Here is a 22,103-nt window from a genome sequence, read left to right on the forward strand (position 1 = left end):
TCACCTACAAGTGGAAAGAAGCACAGGAATCTGCTTTTCAGAGGCTTAAGGATAACCTCTGCAGTGCTCCTATACTCTCGTTACCTGAAGGAACGGACGACTTTGTGGTTTACTGCGATGCGTCTATTCATGGACTCGGTTGCGTGTTGATGCAACGCGAGAAGGTTATTGCCTATGCATCCCGACAACTCAAGACACACGAAAGGAACTACACAACGCATGATTTGGAACTGGGAGCAGTGATATTTGCGCTTAAGATATGGAGACATTACCTGTACGGTACCAAGTGCACCATTTACACTGATCACAGGAGTCTCGAGCATATCTTCAAGCAGAAGGAATTAAACATGCGGCAACGCCGGTGGGTCGAACTTCTGAATGATTATGAATGCGCCATCAAGTATCATCCGGGCAAGGCCAATGTTGTGGCAGACGCCCTCAGCCGGAAAGACACTGTACCAAAGCGCGTGCGAGCATTACAACTTACCATCCAGTCTAGTCTCCCTGCCCAGATTCGAAACGCCCAGATTGAAGCTCTGAAACCGGAAAACATCAGGGCTGAGTCCCTGCGAGGATCAAGACAACAACTAGAACAGAAGGAAGACGGCGCCTACTATGTGGCAGGGCGCATTTGGGTCCCACTTTACGGAGACCTACGAGAGCTTGTGATGGACGAAGCTCATAAATCCCGTTATTCAGTACATCCTGGTGCAGATAAGATGTATCACGACTTAAAAATCACTTACTGGTGGCCTGGCATGAAAGCCCACATAGCAGCCTATGTTGGCAAATGTTTGACCTGCGCAAGAGTCAAGATCGAGTATCAGAAACCAGCAGGCCTACTCCAGCAACCCGAAATCCCGAAATGGAAATGGGAGCAAATTTCCATGGATTTTGTTACAGGATTACCTAGATCTCAACGCGGGAATGATACTATTTGGGTAATAGTAGATCGATTGACTAAGTCTGCACACTTTCTGGCCATTAAGGAAACAGACAAGTTTTCTACCTTAGCAGAAATCTATTTGAAGGAAGTAGTCTCCAGGCACGGGGTGCCAACTTCTATTATTTCTGACCGAGACGCTCGTTTTACTTCCGAGTTGTGGCAAGCTATGCACAAATCCTTTGGCTCACGTTTGGACATGAGCACCGCTTATCACCCGCAAACGGATGGGCAGTCTGAACGCACCATCCAAACCCTGGAAGACATGCTTAGGGCATGTGTGATCGATTTTGGCAAGAACTGGGAGAAGCATCTACCGCTGGTGGAATTCTCCTACAACAACAGCTATCACACTAGTATTCAGGCGGCACCTTTTGAGGCATTGTACGGTCGTAAATGCCGATCACCTCTCTGCTGGGCGGAAGTAGGTGACAGTCAACTCACAGGCCCAGAACTAGTGGTAGATACAACGGAAAAGATTTCCCAAATCAGGCAACGCATGGCGGCAGCTCGTGACCGTCAGAAAAGCTACGCTGACAAGCGTAGGAAACCGTTAGAATTCCAGGTCGGGGACCAGGTTCTACTTAAAGTCTCACCCTGGAAGGGTGTGGTTCGTTTTGGTAAACGAGGCAAGCTGAATCCACGATATGTTGGACCATTCGAAATTACCGAGAAAATCGGTAAGGTTGCTTATAGATTAAACCTGCCTGCAGAGCTGAGTGCAGTGCACAACGTTTTTCACGTATCTAACCTGAAGAAGTGTTTGTCGGATGAAACACTTGTAATTCCTTTTAAGGATCTGACGATTGATGAACAGCTACACTTTACTGAGGAACCGATTGAGATCACGGATCGAGAGATCAAAACCCTCAAACGTAGCCAGATACCCCTTGTGCGAGTTCGTTGGAACTCACGGCGCGGCCCAGAGTTTACCTGGGAGCGGGAGGACCAGATGAAGTCCAAGTATCCCCAGTTGTTCCCAAACGAAAACCCCAGCACTGAAGCTACAACCGAATTTCGGGACGAAATTCCAAACTAACGGGGGGATGATGTGACACCCCGTTAAAACACGCTAGCTTGGCAGTGGCTGCTTCAACTTTCGGGACGAAAGTTCTTAAAACTTGGGGATAATGTGACACTCTAGGTTTTTTTCCGAACGAACACCTTGTAATATTTTGTGCATATATGATTATTATTAATTGGAAACGTGACTTTTACATGATATGTGTGATATGTATGTATTATATATATATTTATATGAGAGCCGAAACCACGACCCGAGACCATGACTCGCAACCGGGCGGTTGCGAGTGGGCCACTCGGTCTCGAGTGGGCTCTTGGGCCGAAACCGGTTGGGCCGAAACCCCCTTAGCCCACTTGATGCTTGGTGTATAAATTCCAACCTCCTTCTCATTTTCCTCATTTTGTCACAACACACAAACACACTTCTCCTCTTTTTTCTCTCAACTTGAAACTCCAAACAACAACACCACTCTTCTTCTCTTTTCGGTTCAAGCAAGGATCTCGGACAAGGACTCGGTCAAGCTCGGATCACTCGGACACTTCATCTTCTCTCATTCTCTTCTCTTTGTTTTCGGCTCCTCCTTTTCATAACCGGTTAGTATGTAATAAATGCCTTGTATTCTTGCTTGAATGATATGTGTATGAACTAGAAAAATGTTTGGTTAGTAGGTTTATGTATGATCATTAGGTTGTTTTGTAAAGATTGAAAATATATGATGACATGTTTGAAAATGACTTGATAATGGTAGTTTACAAGTGTTCATAGCCAACTATACTATGCTTTAAAGTTCTTACTAAGATGATGATGCTAAACATAAGATTTCGGCTATATGTTGTATGTTCTTTGTTCTTGCCATGATAATCTTGTTGAAAATATGTAATTTTTGGTCCATAAATGTGTGATTTGTTATTGTGAAAACCCTAGAAAAATATGAAGATAGGATGAACTTGTTTGAATATGACTTGAAGATGTAAAAAAATGGCAAAGTTTGATCTATCTTTACTAATATTCAGATTTGGCAAAGTGTTAGTGAAACCTTATTGGTAGTTTCCTAATCTGGGTCTGATTTTATATGTACAATGTGGACTGTCATATCTGCATCATCACGTGTGTATGAAAGTGACAGATTACGACTCGCAACCACAGCATTCCGACTCGAAACCGCACCGTTGCGACTCGCAACCAAAGCATGACAAGTCGAAACCCCGTGATTACGACTCGAGACTACGACGGTTGCGACTCGCAACCACAACGTGACAACTCGAGACCACGGTTGCGACTCGCAACCACAACGTGACAACTCGAGACCACGGTTGCGACTCGCAACCATAACGTGACAAGCCGAAACCACCTGGTTGCGACTCGAGACCAGCTGGTTGCGAGTGGGCCGTCCACTTTGGTTATTGGGCCATTATGTGTCTTGGGCTACCTGTTGACTGAGTTATGTGTTACTGTTGACTGCTTAATTGTTTAGGCCGGCCCAATAACCCCATGACTGTTTATCTGTATGTATGTTACGTGCCAGTATGTGTTTTACGTGAATGCTTGTATACCGAACCTGACCTATACCGGTAACCATGTTAGGACGTGGTGACCAGCGTGTTTGACCAAGTAACCTAAACCTACCGAGCAACCCAAGGTGAGTTCACAACTTAAAAGCATGCGTCCCGGTGGTTTGGGACACGAGACTAAAACAATCCTATCCCCTGGTAAAAGGGGATACCATTTACATACCTTCCCTAGTTATTGGGAACAAAACTTACTTTTCCTTCCCTGGTATTGGGAAACCTTTTGGTTAATTACTGTTTATACGGATTGCAACTAACGGCACTAAACGAAACTCTATCACTCAAGTCCCTACTACAAATACCGATTAGTCGCCGGGTTAGGCGAACGGGTTATTAGTTGATAGCGCTATTTAGGTGTTTACCAGCCTCACACCGTGCCCTGGTTTGGGATCGGTCGTGAACTAATGTACTCAGAAATCCGTCAATGACGATAGAACATTGACATCGGGGCATCCTGCGGATACGCAACGGTTACCTAGTGTTCGGTATTGGAAAAACAGTTTAGTCGCTAACTTTTGGGGTAGCTCCCCAGGGCATGTATAAACGGATAAATTAACCGGTGAAACAAAAGTTTTTGGAAATTAAAACTGGACAACTAGTGAACTCACTCAGCATTATTGTTGACCCCCTTACTGCATGCTTTGCAGATAACCAGTGACGAAGGAGCTTGCAGCTTGGGAACGTGTAGTGTCTGTTCACCCTTGTGCTGGGTGTTACCTTATTTTGGAACATGAACTATGTTTAAACTTCTTTACTTAAGCTTCCGCTACTTATTACTGTTTTGAACTTAAAACTTTAAACTCTGAACTTAATATTTGCTAAGCTTATGAATAGTAAGTATTACTTTTGTTATCAACTTAAGTATTCGGTATAATTGGTGGCTGGATCCTGGTCAGTCACGCCCTCGAAGCGGGTGTTATCCGCAGGTGGATTTTGGGGGTGTGACACGAATAATGATGGTCGATGCGGGGTTTAATTAGGATTATGTACTTCTAAATTGAATGGCTGGTTGACACTTGAGTATCCATAGACGCTTCACATTTCAGTATTTTGACATTTTGACTCAGTTATTCAAATGGACATTGGATTATTGGACAATGAACTATTGGTATCGGCCTTCAATTCTATATTTAAATGGTATCTATTTGGATCATGAATCAAACATTATTAATGTACGCCTCTAGTTATTTTATTAATATGTTTATATATATTCTAAAAAATAAATTAAGACAACCGAACTAAGCGGACCTTTGCTCGTGCTCGGTTCGTTTACAAACCAAACCAATCTGAACCGGGCGTCTTGTTCAATCGGGCTGAATAGAACGAGCAAATTTAGTTATAGTTTTAAATATACATGTATTAATCATATCAATAAGACCTTGTGTAATGGGGCGGCACTCACGGCGTTTCTGGCTATGGCGCCCCATAGCGCCGCCCAACACCATTATAGGGGGCGCTATGGGGGTTTATATCTTGGCTCCCGTGATCCTCTTGGTGGCGTTTTCATCTGCACAATCTTTCCCCCCACTCACACACATATATATAAATACATATGTATGTATAATTGAAGGGGTTATATAACCCCCTTACCACTACACCCTCTTTTGATATAAAGCCACTCTCTTACGTGTTTCGCCACTTGTCGCATAACGCCCCCAAAAGGGCTTTATGATTACACATGACCACTTATTGTATTTAATAATAATAGTAATACTAAAAATGGTTGTAAATAGTGTTATTAAAATAAATTTAGTTATAGTATTAAATATACATGTATTAATCATATCAACAATAACTGATTGTATTTAATAATAACTAGTGGGAAACCCGCGCGTTGCAGCGGAGTTGACAGTATGACCCGAGAACATAATTTAAACCTAAAACATTAAAAAATCATATATGCGTGGGTGTATATATAATAGTTAAAATGTTCGCGCATTGCGGCGGGTATCCGGACTAATATCACAGAAAATTATAGTGTCACTAAAACTTGCTTCTTGTTTTCGACATACGTTCCGACCTACTTAAGCCATTTCAAGATCGAGCCAGCTTCTTAGGACAGCTTTTCACATGCACTCACATCAGTTGCTTACGACTCCAAAACATCTTTCTCGTATGAGCTTGAATCAACAATCCTTTTAACACATGTAAATATCGCTAATTTGGGTATGAATGAGTTCACTTTACAAAGGTTTATAAGTAACTCTTTAATTGGGAGTACGATTGCACTGCAGATGAAAACTTTGAGAATACAAATGCTTTTTATTGTATTGGTGGTCCACCTGAAGAAAGGTTTAATATTGTCTTCTGCACAACCCTTCTTCAAAAGAAGCAAGTCTAGCGAGCCAGCTACCTAGTACCTACAAGTTTGTAACAATTTTCATCTTGCTTTCATATTGTAGCATATCTAAAAATATTGTAGAGAAATTCAATCGACAGATTGTCAAAATCAATGTACGGATTCGATTTATATAGTTACCACTTTATAATCCAAAATCGGGATTCAAGATGAACATTATGCTGGTTTTCAGCAATTCTTATACATCTGGTAGGTAAACAAACATATAGACACAAGAAACATACATATATTAAAGCATGTGTACCTTATGATGCGTCATAGTTACACAGGAACCAACCACCCTCTAACCACAACATGCTCATAGTGAACCTTAAACTTGTCATCAGCATCAGGAATATTAAGTGCCAGGTCATTGAGACCGTATTTAGCCCTACCAAACCCTTTTGTCATTTGATTAGTAGTAATCAGTCCCTTGCCATAACACTCTTGCAACAAATCCAGTATCCTGTCATTCTTCTCCATAGCCATCACCAACGCCTTGTTCCTACCTCATGGTTAAAAAACAGCATTCCCGGATCGCGGATGCACTCACATGCCTCACCAACAACACCCCCGCTCTCGTATTCTTCAAGTAATTTTATGATTTTTTTTCTTGACGTATGCCATTACCTACCCGTCCCACCACCCCAAGACCTCAATAGTCTCTCACTCCTATAAGTGACTGAGCCACATGAGCTGTCTCACTCCCGTTGCAATTTGGTGCTAACTGGTTCCTTATATCAGCCAGATTCAATAGAGCGAGGGGATCGTCAATAACTGCCCGTGCGAGGAAATGTGCGATCTCGTTTGATGCATCAAGTATCTCTGAAGCCGTGTCTTCTTCAAATCCAGACGCTGATGTGTATACGAAAAAAATTAACACAGGGTAAAGACTCATGTTTATCTACACTGTAATTGTTGTCTAGTAAAGAACCGTTAGAGTAACAAAGAATTGAAGAACCCTGGTTGTAAGAGTGAAGGGCTTTCTACCATTAAAACCATAAAACCAACATGATGGGATTAACAAGACAGTATAATGACCAAATTCATCTACTTGATTTTATTAATTGAGATAAAATAACATGTAAATACCTGATGCTCTACACGAGTATCGTCATAAGGTACTTGGTACGTTCTCGCAGCCTCTGATATCCTGCTACCTGAACAGAATTGTATACAGGCAATTTCTGTTTTAAAATTTAGTTATGTAAATATCAAATATTTGAACCAAAGCAAGCACACTAACAGAACAAACCTGAACAGAAGTGAAGTTAAAATCAACGTATTTGTTACTTCCCGAACTCTTGGGGCCTGTACGGTTAAAGATACCTCCAAGCCATGTTCGTCGACCGACCAGTAGCTAAATGCAATGTTACAAACAAACATAGAGTGGTAAAACTATATAGGAGCTAGGTGTTGTATAACATTCACATATTCACTCACCAATACATTGAGCTATTTCTGATTTTCTGGTAAGAGACTTATGTAACCATGCCAAAATGTTGCTCTTGTTGTGTGTCCAAAGATAATCATCTTCATCAACCTGGTTTTCGAATAAAACAAGCGAATGCACGAATGTTAATTGTTAATTCAGTTGCATACGCACGAGTGGCTGTGATCATAAACATTAAAAAAAATAAAGATAAGTCATGTTATTGTTTTTGAACACATATGATGAAAACTAAAGATTACTCAGGTGTTTTAGAATTTAAAGAATTACAAATTTACAAAAAAAGGTGAAGATGTATAAAGTCCATAAACTGTTATTTGACGTTTCGTGCAACCGAAGCAATCATATAAATATTCATGATCAAACTCATAACAAAAAAAAAAACATTGATACATAGAGAAAAAGATGACTACTCTGGGATTGGAAGAACAAGAAGGTATGCACTTCCTATGTTTTAATCTCATAAGTGAAATAACTAAAAGAGAAATGAGGATAATAACAAAAAATGCATATAAATGAAAAATGCAATGTGGGATCTGAAAAGCTAAAGTTTTAATCCATGCCTTATCCTCAAAATTCAACTTGTCATCGTAGCAAATCAATGTATAGAGGAAAGAGAAGAAGAATATCAAGAAGACATACAAGAATAGAATAATGAAGAAATGGTGGGTTAATTAATTAGCTCAATCAAAGGGTTTTGCCTCATTCTTTTCCTAAAAGGTAATCATGCCTATTTTAAAGTTTCTGAAAAGGGACCAAGGAATAAGACGAAAGTATCAACAACCATATAAGGGTTGTTACAAATGCTCAAAAAAGACAAACCATATAAGGATAGTTACAAATAAAAACAGTTTACATATGATCAGTTACGGATCAAGGATATAAGGTCAGGGCAAGAACTATTACCTCACAAACAACAGATCGCTAGATAGCAAACAATGGCTGAATATATCACTTATACATAGTGCACCTGCAATGGCATGAGAATGGTGATGCCACAAAACCACATGAGAATATAAAAATCCCATAAAAAACATACCTAGAACATGTATCCTTACGCGCGGAGCTTTGGCTGTTTGGCACTTTACACTTTAGTTGCTCCACTTATCATGAAAATATTAAATATTCAAAGAATAAAAAGCTTCAAAATCATCAAAAAGAAAAGACGGTCATACCAGCTCAATAGCAACTTCTTCACCATGGCTACATTTATATCCAAAAGAGAGTCACTAAGAATGCTCATATATCTAACAAAAACTCACTCTAGAAAGTGATTCCGATAGAAATACAAAAAATAATATGTATAAAACCGTATGGAGTTAAAAAATCAATCTCACCTCCCATAAAAAGAATCAAAAAAACTAATATGAGGGCAATGAAAAAGGAACGAATATCCAATCATCAAAGTATACTAATCGATCGAACATGTTAGTAAACCAAGTATTGATTAAATTAATGACATCGATCATACCTTAATGGTCGATGATGACCAGCGACAACAAAGCTGACCACCGAAGAAAGATGAGAATGGTACCTGCTCACAATTAATGGGCGAATTATATTCCGAAATCATGAAGATGAATCGTATCATGTGAAAATCATTTTTTTATCATATCATAAAGAAAGGTGAAAGGGTTTCTGTCATCAGTTATGATTTTGGAAAAAAATGGCTATGGAAGAAATACGAGCAGGATGAAAAAAAAATCTGATTTTACGGATGGCTTTAGTCAGAGACCCTTCATATACATACTATCTTAATTTTAATGTACAACTAACAAATGATGCACACAAAGAACTATGCAAGTAAAGTATTTCTTACCAGAATTAGAATTACGAACTGTCCGATGATGTTCTTGACCCCTGTGTCAGGAAGTGGAATAACAAATAAAGAGTCAGTTCAAAGAATCGATTAGGGGTATCAATTGATTAATCTTGACAGAGTTAGCGTCTTACCCCTTCTATTCTTGAATGGGAAAAGTGGTGATCCTGAGAATGCTTCTTACGATCCAGGCTTATGTTCTTGTAGAGTTTTATAGAAGATGAAGGAGCCATTGACCTAAATCTCAAATCTCAAACCCTAACAAACAACAAAATCACATACATAAGGAGATTAGATCGAAGTTGATGAGAAAACAAACAAACAATAAATTAACGCATATTTGTAAACAAATCGGTTTTGAAACTCACACTCAAATGGGGATTTCTAAGGGTCATGCGAATTGAATGGAGAATGAATTTGTTTAGAACATGAAGATCGAGTATAGAGTTACTTACCTGAGTCGGTGGAAGATGGAGAAGAAATTAGGGCTCCACGAACAATTACCAGAGGTCTATGCTCTGTCCTTCTCTTTGTTCTCCTTCTCTTTGTTCTCGCTATTTCATGGCCTCCAAAGTCCAAACGATGATAACAAAGACATCGAGGGTCGTGAGGAGAAGAAACGATTCCAATTGCCTGGAGTTAATTTGAGGGTTATTCCATGAATGAAATTCCTAAAACACCCTTAGGGTGTCTTAAAACTTTGGAAAAGTTGCAACTTTAGCCCCTTTAAAATGGCTTCTCTCTATTGTACATAATGCTTCAAAATTTATACGCAAATAAAATTACTATCTTGTCCATCACTTCTCCTTTTTATAATAGTATAGATATATTAGTAATTGTTATACTTTTGAAAATAACAATAATGTTTGTATTCACAAAATTATAGTAATAATAAGTTTAACAATTTTAGTTAACTTAAAGAATAGTAACAATCATATATTAATATATATATATATATATATATATATATATATATATATATATATAGGGTCGGGATTTGGAGAAAACGGTGAAGAGTGTGAGAACGGTGAGAACGATTGGATCGTTCGATAACAAACAATCCATGGACTAGATTGCGCGGTGGCGTTTTCGTAAATAACATCAATATTATTAGGTGGACGCGCTTCATTAAGGGTAAAAGGGTCTTTTACCCCTCATATTTAAAACGCCATCAAATGATAAAACGCCAAAGAAAAAAATAAAATGCCATTAAAAAGACGCCAAAATTTAAAAATAAAAGCGTTGAATATTACAGGAAGATGAAACAACACAAATAACAGAATTTCAGTTATTAACATTTATTAGAAGAAATTCACTCCTAAATTACGCACCAAAAACATCATTATATAAACAAACGTAAAACATAGCTTCCATAATCACTTCAATCTATCCATTTTCTGCAAAAAAAAAAAAAAAAAAAAAAAAAATCGTTAACCAAAAACGCCAACTTAAACAAAACGCCAAAAATGGCAACAATTGTTTCGTGGAGATACACTCTGGATCAGGCGATACGTCCTCCATTTTGACAACAGAAGGAGGGTGTATGTTAAGACGGTCAGGGCAATTCTGAAGATGGAAGAAGAGATACAGAGGCAAATCTTATCCATTGGCATCGCTCTAGACAACGAATGCCATGAAATGCATATGCTTATGAAAGCATTAACCAGCAAATTTGGACCAATCAAAGGAGATGTGAAGCCAGACTCTGTCATGACATCATGGCTTTTTGATGATGAAACAGAAATGGTGACGGTTACATACGACAGCGGAGAAGAGGAAGTATACTGGCTAGAGAACATCATGACAAAGCAGAGACTGGGTTTCATGGAAGAATTGCATAACACCACTTGTACCAACACAGAAATAGACTCAAAATTGGAGTTAATGCAAGACATGTTCAGGTGGAGGCTTCAGAATCTTCAGGAACAAGAAGCTGATGAAGGTGAATGTGATGACATGGATGAAGACCAAGATGAAGACTCCGAGGAGGAAGAAGATGACACAAGTGATGGATACTATTCAGATAAAGTACCTTCTGACGAAGGATTTTAATTTTTTTTTCTTATTTTTTTCTTCTATGTAATCTTTTTTTTAAGATAATTAAATGATATATTTCTATCTTTATTAGCAAAACGCCAAAATAATACTAAAAATGGTTAACCCTAACAAAACGCCAAAAATAACAAAAAGTATTTTTCCTGCTTAATATTTTATTTACTCCGTTATTGTATTTTGTCATGTTGGTCTGCATAAGGCCATTTAAAAAAAACGTCAAACTTAGAAGATGGGACGTCTATAACCTATAAAGCTGATAAAAGCTGATGAACACAGTAAATATAAAAAACAATAACTGAAAAGACAGTTACTATATTACTATCATTTATTAGAATAAAAAATCACACCTAAACTACGCGCCAAAAAACTCCTATAAGAGAGGGGTCAATACACAATGAAATTAATCACACCCAGAGAAACACAAAAACGCCATATCCTCTAGAAACCACTCCCTTTAGAACGCCACAGATGTCAAAGCTTTCACTGAAATGGATCTTTTTTCTGAGGAGGTTAACTCAATGATATTTTGCTGGATGAGATGGACAAATATTCAAGAAAAACAGACTAAGAAAAAGAGACTGATGATAGTGATATGTCATCATGTGAGCTTTGTTCTTGATGATTATAGGCATGGAAGAAAGGGTTCAACACAACTGTAAAATGCTATTTTGGACTCCATTATTACCAATAGCATCAAGCAAGAGATGATCTTCAATGACATGCCACCAAACAAGAATATCACACCAAAAAAACAGGATGCCACTAAGCAGCTTCTTCTGAAAAAGACGGGGTTTATGTAGGAAAGTTGGCATCTAGCTAAAGTATTCAAAACAGATTCAAAATGCCAAAACAAATTCAAGAAGATGAGGCTCATGACAGTGAAGATTCAGAAGAGAAATTAGATTACCATTTTTTATTATTTTTGTTTTCAGTTTATATTGTTTTGATATCAAGTTATATGTTGATTTGTTATCTAATTCTCTATAAATAAAATACATTATTATATAAAATGCCAAAAACTACAAACACCAAAACGCTAGAAGTATGAAAACTGGGAGAACAGCTGCTGGCAAAACACCTTGTAAATGGTATTAAACGCCAAAAAATTCACTAAACGCCAAAAAAAAGAATTGGTGTTATTGTTATCTTATGCAAATAATAGTGACTCGTAGTGAATTATTATACAAAACGCCATAAACGCCAAAAAAATAACCAGAAAACGATATAACGCCAAAAATTTATATATGTGACACAAAAAAATTAATTCAACGCCAAAATGTTTAAAAAATACAATTAACGCCAAAAAAAACTTATACGCCATAAAATATTATACCGCGTTGGGAAATAAAAAGAAGAATGAAAAGACAAAAAAGTCCCTCTGCCCTTCTCTATACCGCGGGGCACGTGTTGGGCCAGGATGCGTTCTCACCGTTCTCACACTTCTGAGTGTTTTCTCCTGATCCCGTTTCTATATATATATATATATATAATCAGAATCTAATCCAAAAATTGTTAATGAACAGTAGTTTTATTTTTATAATAACATATAGTTTTTTTTTCATATTTTTATTATTTCAATATTATAATAGATCATAATATTATAATAAGTTATTAATATTTTTAAATTTTAACTTTTAACCATCTTTTTAATGTATTGATCCGTCTGAACAACATTCGACCGGTTTAGTTTCTTTATAAAATGATGTAGATTACCTATTTCATCTTTTTTTTAAAAAAGACATAGAGTACCCTTTTTCGTTTATATTAATATAATACAGCGTTATATAAAATTCCGAATATACCATTATCATGTGTAAATTTTGACGGTGGTTCTAGCGGTAAATAGCGACGGTGGATCCCGCGGCCAACACCGATAGTTGTACAAACTAACACCAATGAGTACCGAGAGACATGAAGAAACTCTGTTTTCTTATAGTTCCCACTTTCTTTCGATTGTTGACCATAACATAGGTCGGTGATAATAGTGGTTTTTTGTGGTTTTGACGGTGGTAATGGTTAAGGTGAAGACTGTGATGGTAGCCAATGATGTTTATGGTGGTTGCCGGTGGCGACGGAGACCCTTTATACCCGCTGGTCAGAAGTGTTAGCTCAGTGGTGGTTGTGGTGGTTGATAATGGTAAAGTTGCGGTGACGGTGGCCTGTGGAAGAGACCCTCTTTGGTCGTCGGTCAAACAGTGCTCAGTCATGATCAAGTGTTGGTCGGAGGTGGTTTGATACACAAAATGGTTTGGTGAAGTCACATGCATATAGATATACATTTTTAATTAGTTTAAACCTACTTTTTAATGGTTTTCTTTGAAATATAAATGAAATAATCTTAAATTGTTGTGTAACAACTAACCTATTAACATTATAGAGATAAAAAAATAGAGATTGGGGAAAATAGATATCTTATTGATGTCTAAAAAGGATTACATATGCCTCTATTTATAGGCTTACAAGATGGGAGTTAAGTATATGGAGAGATGGGAGTTAAGTATATGGAGAGCCATAACACAAGTGGATAGTCACATAATAAATATACAATAATTCATAACACTCCCCCTTGACTATCCACGTGACAAAATAATATATTATTCTTATAATACGCTTGGTGATGCTGTCTCGTTAAAAACCTCGCTAGGAAAACCCAGTGGGATAAAACCATAGCTAAGGAAAAAAGAGTGCAGCGCATATTTTCTCCCCCTATACTTTTGGATCAGGTGTGTTGCATCATTAAAAACCTTACTAAGAAAACCCAATGGGACAAAACTTAGTCAAGGGAAAAAGAGTGCAACTTGAGTAAGTCTCCCCCTCATTTTAACATGTATCCTTTAAGTGATGTGTCCATCTTCCTTGAAAGTCGAATAAAGCTTTTGTAGCGAATGATTTGTCGCTTGATCCCTTAATGTGCAATCCTTTATGTTGAGCAATGTTGTATAATCTTCTAACGAGACTTTAGGTGACTCCTTCCAAAAAAAATATCATATGTCCACGACGGTGTCTTGTTACATTCCTGCAACTGAAATATTTATTTGAACTCATTCCAATGTCTCTTCGCTTGACAAAGGTTATATCATGACAATAAGCTCAAGTGAAAGATATTATAACCATATATAGCTAGCAAAACATATTAATGCACTTATGCATTTAACGATGGTACTTCTAGAATGAGAATCTCTACTTTGGTAGGAGATGATAATAGGCATTTCTTATAACAAATGACTTAACAACCTTTAACATACTTTAAGGTTCAACTATGTCCATACTAAAATATCCAAACATCATCTTCTAGATAAACTTGAGGGGTTAGTAAAATATAATTACATATACACTCGAACTGCAATTCGAGTAATAATTAGACCGTGCCAAGGTCATTCAAAAATTCTCCCTCTAAAAGCTCGACAATTTCTCTCAATGATGCCTAGACATCATTACTGTAAATTGCGATTATAGTGAACTTTTAAAAGTAGAATGTTCATAGAACATGGCTAGTTTAATCAAACTTATATCCCTCTTTATGCGACTATCTCGAGTTGTACAACACTAGTTTTGACTATTTAGTGTATACGTATTTTGTCAACTTCATATAGTACGTTCTTGAGGTTTTGACATCATTAATGCTTCTAGCATTATCAATCCATGAGATAATTCTTTCCATCTTATCCAAATATGCATGTGCTTTCACTCTTTAGAAGTTTTGCTACATAAATTTGCCCTTTTAACACATAGATATCTATATCATATGCAAAAATATCATGAACACTTGCTTTTATATCCAAAATCCATATTGTACCATATTTGTACAATGTGTACATTGGGATGCCATAATAACCAGGTACATATTTTCTATGTATGTTTATTGGAGTATTGGTGCACAATAATTACATCCATAAGGTGTTTCAATTAACCTCTTAAGCACTCAATTGCTTTAGGATACTCATGGGGAGTTCCAATTATATTCAATTCAATAACATATACAACATGTATATGTATTCAGATCTGAATTTATATAATAATCATAATAGATATTTCAAAATTTATATACCTCTATTTATATATTTATTTCAACAAATATAATATTAGTGCACTAAATAAAATTTTCTTATTTAATTTAAAAATAATAAAACAATAATTATAATCCTATATCAACCAATGGTGTACCAACTAAGAGATTTATAAAAAAAAAAAAAATATTCAAACTAACCATTTCAATGACTTATCCAAAACTCATGAATTTATACGCAACTTTCAATTCTATTAATATATAACTTAAAATGTTAAAGGAAAATGGTTTATTGCTTTAAGTTCAATTAATATTAAATGGCATTTTAAATGAATAAAATTCATAATAAGTAACTTAATAAAATACATTGATGGGGAATACATGAATGAAACGTCACAACCCACCAAAGTCATCTTCCGAAAGTTAGGATTTTTATTTTTTTAACTTTGTCGTAAACCATCCCAAATGCTCAAAATGAATTCGACAGGAATAAAAAAAAAAACATAGTCGAATATATTGGAAATAGTAACATATGATTCATAAAGGTTTATAAGAATAGTTGATTTACCTGGTTTGGTAAAGAGACCCATAACTTCTCGTGAGGCCCTCACCATCAGTGGTTCATTAACGATGACGTTTTATATGGAGGCTGCCGAACGAAGGTGAAACCAAGGGCTACAACGCCATAGAGGACACGTTGCGTCGTGTTGATAACGTGTTATGTAACAACTAACCTATTAACATTATAGAGATAAAAAATAGAGATCGGGGAAAATAGATATCTTATTGATGTCTAAAAAGGATTACATATGCCTCTATTTATAGGCTTACAAGAAGGGAGTTAAGTATATGGACAGATGGGAGTTAAGTATATGGAGAGCCATAACACAAGTGGATAGTCACATAATAAATATACAATAATTCATAACATAAATTAGTTTAATTTTTTATTTTCAGGGTAAATCAGCCCAGCCAAAAAAAAACGGAGGATGTAGCCAAACAAGAAAAAAAAATAAGATATGTCGCAAAATTGACAAGGCGAAAACGGAGAGACTTAGCCAAACAAGCAAAAGAAATCAACCCAGCTCAAAACGAAGATGCATAGCCAAACATGCAAAAATATATAAGTATGTCGCAAAATTAGCTAGGTACGCCTTGTAACCCCTCCCAGAAAAGACAAAAAGATCTGTGTTTGACATTTGAAAATCTCTTGGGACCATACCTCGTGCCTTAGTGCCACGCCTCGTGCCAGTTGCAGTACAAATATCCTGTATGTGGCACAGGTCGTGCCTGGAGGGCACGGTTTCCAGCCTATAAATTTCAAGCTTTCCCTTCTATTTTGTTTACTCAGTTCTTTCCTTTCCTTACATTATACTCTAATTCTACCCCATTCTACATTGGTTTTGTAATCCTAAGATTATAAGAACAACATTAAGTAATTTTCAATCATGTGATGATTTAGACAATCTAGTCAAGTTTTTAATGAATATCTTTAAAGCCATGAGTGGCTAAAGTTCTTTTGGTCACCTAGGGGGAACATTCTCTTGATGGGGAATTAACTAAATGGGTTATAGATAAACATCGGGTGTGTGTGGGAAAAACTTTGAGTACTAATTAACATATTGAAAGTGAATTTTCAAATTGTTAAAAACTAATCATCAACCTTGTGTTTATTGAGTCAAACATTCATGATTTCTGAGTCTATGTAGTAATAACTTGTTAATTGCTTGAAAAGGGGACAAATGTTATGATACGGAACTTTGGGTTTGGTAAATCTTGCCTTAGCATGGTGGCAAAATCTAAGTGTAAGGACTTTCACTATTCTTGTGGAGATATGGTGAAACCAAGAGGTCCATCGTGATTGGTGGAATAAATTTCTTATCACCAGTATTTACTTAATACTAAACCTTAATGACAGATAGTCGCCCTCCTTCTTTTGTTCAAAGTTGTAGGTTTGATTGCGGATGGTCGCCTGTTGCGTCTTTGATGTGATGATGCCCACAAAATGGGGTCCCACGACTTTGTGCAAAAATACAAACAACTTTGTACTAGGCCTTAAAAGAACGATTTTGGTCATTTGTGTTACACGGTATTCGGAACAATCACGTATGGTGTTTTCTAAAGTAAATTTTTGGGAATCCGTAACAAACTTCTATCAAGGGGAACTGAAAGCTCAAGTGACCCTTTCTTAATTTGATTTCAAAACATCCATCTTTTATTTTTTTATTTTTATATTGTTTTTATAAAAGTGACGTGCGCGGCGCACTAAAGTGAGCCAATATGGCGCGACTGTGTGGCGTGCTCGTATAGGCTCACAGGTAACGTGGCGCACGCGCACAGGCGCGCATGGAATTGAGCCAAAGTGGCGCACGCGCGCATGAGTAGCGCATGAAAGTGAGCCAAAATGGGGCACGCGCGCATGAGCGTGCCGACCTACGCGCGTATGGAATTGAGCCAAAATGGGGCACGCGCGCATGAGCGTGCAGACCTACGCGAATATGGAATTGAGCCAAGATAGCGAGTGTGCACCAGTCTGTCTTGCGCGCGCGCGAAGAAGCTTCCAGCAATTAATGACAGGACAGTTACATTTCAGCATTTGAAACTGACGAGTCAACGGTTTTGACTGAGAATTAAATGACCGAATTAAAGTGCACTGAAGACATTTAATGCAATTTAATTCTCTCATTTAATTCTTTTTTCAGTTTCATCTCGAGATCTGCAGTATAAAAAGGATGCTACCCCTGCTGCAGAAAAGATAACTTACAGCTAATACAATCTTCTCTCACTAAAATCTTCTCTTCATCTTCAAGTAGCGAGGTACACCTTCGGGTTTTAGTCAAGACCGACAGTACAAGTGCTTGGGTTGTTGTATCCTGGAAACAAACGAATTCTCCTGGGAGACTCGAAATTTGTTTTAAGGGACACGTGTCTAACACGATCCTTAGCCAAGAACGTCTTTTCTGTTTGCAAATTCTGTTCTTGTTTTCTTTTATTTCAGTTATAATTGTATTATTTTTCAGTAATTCAAGCTAATAAAATATTTTATTTATTTTTGCACGAACGGATTCCTGCAAAGTTATCATTTGGAAAATGTTTTGCAGCCATCGAAATACACTAGACAACAAAATACATAGTCGTCGAAATATGATAGGGTTAAACCCTAAAAGAGAAGAACTAGGAGAATATTTGGAGAAGATAGGAGAATTTCAAACTTCAAATCTGATTTCCTTCCTTCATATTACGTACATAAATAAGTAAATAACCCAAACAATTACATTAGACTCCCTAAACTACTAATAATTAGTAAAATACCCCTAAACTATTATCCTTCACGTAACAATACTTCCCCCTAAAAGATTCTTGACCTCAAGAATCACAAAATAGAGAAAAAAAAATGCAGCATCCATGAGTTCTTTTGGGTCGACTCATTCCAGGGTGGACGCCATTCGGTCCTTCCGATTGCAATCGGAGAAATCCTAGCGATGCGCCATGGTGGGCGCCAATCATTTATGGAACTCGCCTTTGCCTTTAAACAGGCACCAAAAAGATTGTTGTTAACAACGTCAATTATATCATCCTCTGGAAGGGTATCAAACTTCCTACCATCTTTGACATGAAGACCTTGACGAACAGGAACCGCATCACTGTTCGGAACCAGTAGGCCAGCCTTAACAACATTGTATAGTCTAGTTTTGGGTTCTTCGCAAGCGCCATTAGCACGGATTATGCAAAGTGTGTCTCTATGTTTTCTTCCTTTATGAAGAACGGTGTCTTCATTGAAGGGCTGGAGCTTTTTCACTGTCTCATGTAGTGCAACAATGGAATTATCATTGTTAATATTTTCATCAACAATTATGTCTTCTGTCTTCCGAGTACCCGTCCGCGAATCATCGCTAAATAGCCCTTTATCAGGGCCGCCTCCGCCGCCGCTAAAACTGCCACCGCTTGAATGCTCCTTGAGTGCTCGTAAGATCTCTTCTTGTTGTTTCATCGACTGTTCTTGTTGTTTCAACATGGCGGCTAGGGTTTCTAGGAGATTTGAGATTGCCTTGCCATGTTCCTTGAGAGTGCTGTCACTTTCTTGATTGCGAGTGTTAGTCATGGTAATCGAAAGTAATTCCGACCGGAGATCGGAACGGCTCTGATACCCTTGATAGGGTTAAACCCTAAAAGAGAAGAACTAGGAGAATATTTGGAGAAGATAGGAGAATTTCAAACTTCAAATCTGATTTCCTTCCTTCATATTACGTACATAAATAAGTAAATAACCCAAACAATTACATTAGACTCCCTAAACTACTAATAATTAGTAAAATACCCCTAAACTATTATTCTTCACGTAACAAAATACAAATGCAAAGGAAAATATATGAGACATCGAAACAGGATACTTTATGTTTATCGGTAGAATATCCAAATAGACATGGTGGTCTATTTCGATGTATTGCTTTCCTATTTCGACGTGATCCAAGACATCAAGCCTATTTCGATTATTTATCATTATCATATGTCTCTAGATATATATTGTAATACTCAATATTTATCATTGATATCAAGTAGAATTATACCTACTTTCAGGTGACTGGAATCAACCAATAAACCATGCGATATAAGGAGTTATCTAAACCTAGTGTGAGACATAAGTTAATATTAAGAAAAGATGAGATGAGAGATCAGGGTCCCTATCATAGTTGTTTATGTTGGAATATCAGGGTTTACGAACAGATACACTTGCCAAATGCTGGAACAAGTCTTACTTTTATTCATCACAACTTAAACAGGAAACGATAAAGGGAAACATATTGGTAAATACAAAAGACATAACAAACTTTATTTATTTTATTTTCTGAACATATGGCTAAAGAGTTGCAATCCCAGATTACTCAGCACAACTTGAACCAGCTAGCTTCTTCAAACGTCTACTAACCGCTACCTGCTTCATCAGTTTGTAGCCTTCAAATAAACACCAATGCTATCAATATAATAACCCGCAAGGCCGTAAAATCCAGCGAATGAACCCGCATTCCATGGTACTGTAAACGGAGTCCCTCTTACGTCACCAAATGGCCCATGGGTTTTTTTATTGGTCATGAATGATATTGACGAAACTACTGTGAGACCCGCATAAGTTCCCCTTGACAATGCAATTGTCCCACTAATGCCATTAATTTCTTCGTCCCCTTCGAATGTAATCTGATCAATTATGAAAGATTAGATTTAAAAACATTATGATGCATGTATCGTTTCTGTTAACTTGTTTAAGTCGGCAACTTTTTACCTCAGAAACATTTTCTCCACCATTCCAACCACCCATCTTTTCAGAAGTGTATGTTAAGTCTCCGTATTGTGCGGTGAACATCAGAGAGTATATGAGATCGCCATGATCAGTGGTTATCTTCGTCAAGTGATAAGTTGGCTCAAGTTTGAAAGACCAATTGTTTTGCGGACCTGCAGGAAGAGTTTTTCCCCATGTTCCGATCTTCAAGATTTGTCTCAAATAGACACCAATGCCATCAATATAATAGCCAGCAAGGCCGTAAAACCCGACTAACGAGCCATTCTCCCAAGGTAAGGAGAACTCAGAACTGGTTGCTCCACCAAAAGGTCCATGGGTGGTCTTGTTCGTTACAAAAGACAGTGAAGAAATTATTGTATACGGAGCTTTAGTACCAACGCTTCCTTTAATTCCAACTATTTCCTCGTCCGAGTCAAGCGTCACCTGTGCCAACAAGAAGGTATATTATTACGTTTCTTAAAGCGCGTTGATTAAGTTAAGACATATGCGTTCACCTCCGAAACTGTTTGTCCACCATTCCAACCACCAAATTTGTTAGAAGTGTTCACTACACCTCCAGCAGCTTCAGTGGTGAACATGAGAGAGTATATCACATCATCACCATGATCAATGATTATCTTTTTCAGCCTCTGGCCTTGATCAAGTTCAAAAGACCACTCATTCTGAGGACCTCCGCTTTGTTTTCCCCAAAGTCCTACCGGAATAAATCCCGCTCTTTGCTTGATGTTCACGTTTTGTAGTACTCCTGCCATACTGTATAGTATTAAAGAGTGAGAGAGAGAGATTCAGAACTTAACATAAATATAACATGAATTTGGCTAATTAGTCATACCTTTTCAGCCCTTCTTTTGATCTAAATTAGCTGTGTCTTGATGTGGAAGAAGCTGGCATAAGGTCCCGTGCATTTATATGCAAACACTGGTACCTACCATCTAGTAAATTATTCACAGAGGATGTATTACTTATTCCCCCCTTGTGTGCTTTTAATTAAAAAAAAGGTCTTTTAGCTCACATGTTCAATGCCATTACCTTTTTATATATAACGTGTTGCTACATAACTGAATTCAAAACCTATTGATATACATGGGGGCAAACAAATGGAACACCGTAAAAGATTCTTTATGAATTCGATAAATAGTTTAATTAATTGTAATACAACGTGCACCAACCAAACGGAATATATATTATGGCACATCGGATTTGGATTTGCTACAATGCATGAGCTCCTTAAATAATCAAATATCAATAATTATACATAATACATTTTTGGATGATTAAGTATGTTTAATTTATAAAGTACAAAAATAATTAAAACAACTACGAGAACCGGATCCAAACCGGTTTCTCAAAAACGAATTTAACTTCTAGAATCTCAAAGTGGTATAAAGACGCGGATCTTGTGTTGTGGCAGCTTCATTGGGGCAGCAATGACATATCGTATATGTAATTTGTTTTAACTCTGAATCTCGCAAGCTCCTATGAGTTGATTCCTCAGACGTCAATGGCGTATCACTTTGTTGCGTGATGATGTGACAAGTTGACTATTTATACAAATATATTGTGCAATTGGCCACATAAAATTAAAATAGTTGTACAAATCTATC

At 37.3% G+C, this 22,103-nt stretch overlaps 1 protein-coding gene and 1 long non-coding RNA gene across 8 annotated transcripts; both read right to left on the reverse strand.

Annotated features, from left to right (window-relative positions):
• Positions 1-5,396: 5,396 nt before the first annotated feature.
• LOC110908291 lies at positions 5,397-9,789 on the reverse strand. 6 transcript variants are annotated; one of them, XR_002574462.2, is made up of 12 exons: positions 9,598-9,787; positions 9,277-9,400; positions 9,143-9,183; positions 8,795-8,857; positions 8,499-8,526; positions 8,363-8,395; positions 8,230-8,293; positions 7,317-7,416; positions 7,129-7,233; positions 6,966-7,033; positions 6,139-6,728; positions 5,397-5,895 (listed from the first exon to the last, which is right to left on the reverse strand). It is a non-coding gene; the product is annotated as an uncharacterized LOC110908291 (long non-coding RNA). The 6 variants fall into 6 exon arrangements; XR_002574463.2 differs by having other exon boundaries at positions 8,499-8,570; XR_004878492.1 differs by having other exon boundaries at positions 8,499-8,857; positions 9,598-9,789.
• Positions 9,790-19,876: 10,087 nt separating this feature from the next.
• Positions 19,877-21,361, reverse strand: LOC110908292 (mannose/glucose-specific lectin). Of its 2 annotated transcripts, none has more exons than XM_035982684.1 (4): positions 21,332-21,361; positions 20,994-21,244; positions 20,482-20,922; positions 19,877-20,396 (listed from the first exon to the last, which is right to left on the reverse strand). In XM_035982684.1, the coding sequence occupies exons 2-4, from the start codon at positions 21,075-21,077 to the stop codon at positions 20,145-20,147; spliced, it is 777 nt and encodes a 258-aa protein (XP_035838577.1). In that variant the 5' UTR covers positions 21,078-21,244; positions 21,332-21,361; the 3' UTR covers positions 19,877-20,144. The 2 variants fall into 2 exon arrangements, with proteins under 2 accessions (XP_035838577.1, XP_022008904.1); XM_022153212.2 differs by having other exon boundaries at positions 20,994-21,252; positions 21,332-21,351.
• Positions 21,362-22,103: the final 742 nt, after the last annotated feature.

Source organism: Helianthus annuus, chromosome 14, assembly GCF_002127325.2.
Source record: "Helianthus annuus cultivar XRQ/B chromosome 14, HanXRQr2.0-SUNRISE, whole genome shotgun sequence".
Taxonomy (NCBI): Eukaryota; Viridiplantae; Streptophyta; class Magnoliopsida; order Asterales; family Asteraceae; genus Helianthus; species Helianthus annuus.

Coding starts and splice junctions, on each gene's coding strand:
- LOC110908292 (XM_022153212.2), bottom strand. CDS start 21,251: ATGGCAGGAGTACTACAAAACGTGAACATCAAGCAAAGAGCGGGATTT. Junction 20,923..20,993: donor GTGGACAAACAGTTTCGGAG/GTGAACGCATAT, acceptor TTGTTGGCACAG/GTGACGCTTGACTCGGACGA. Junction 20,397..20,481: donor GTGGAGAAAATGTTTCTGAG/GTAAAAAGTTGC, acceptor ATAATTGATCAG/ATTACATTCGAAGGGGACGA.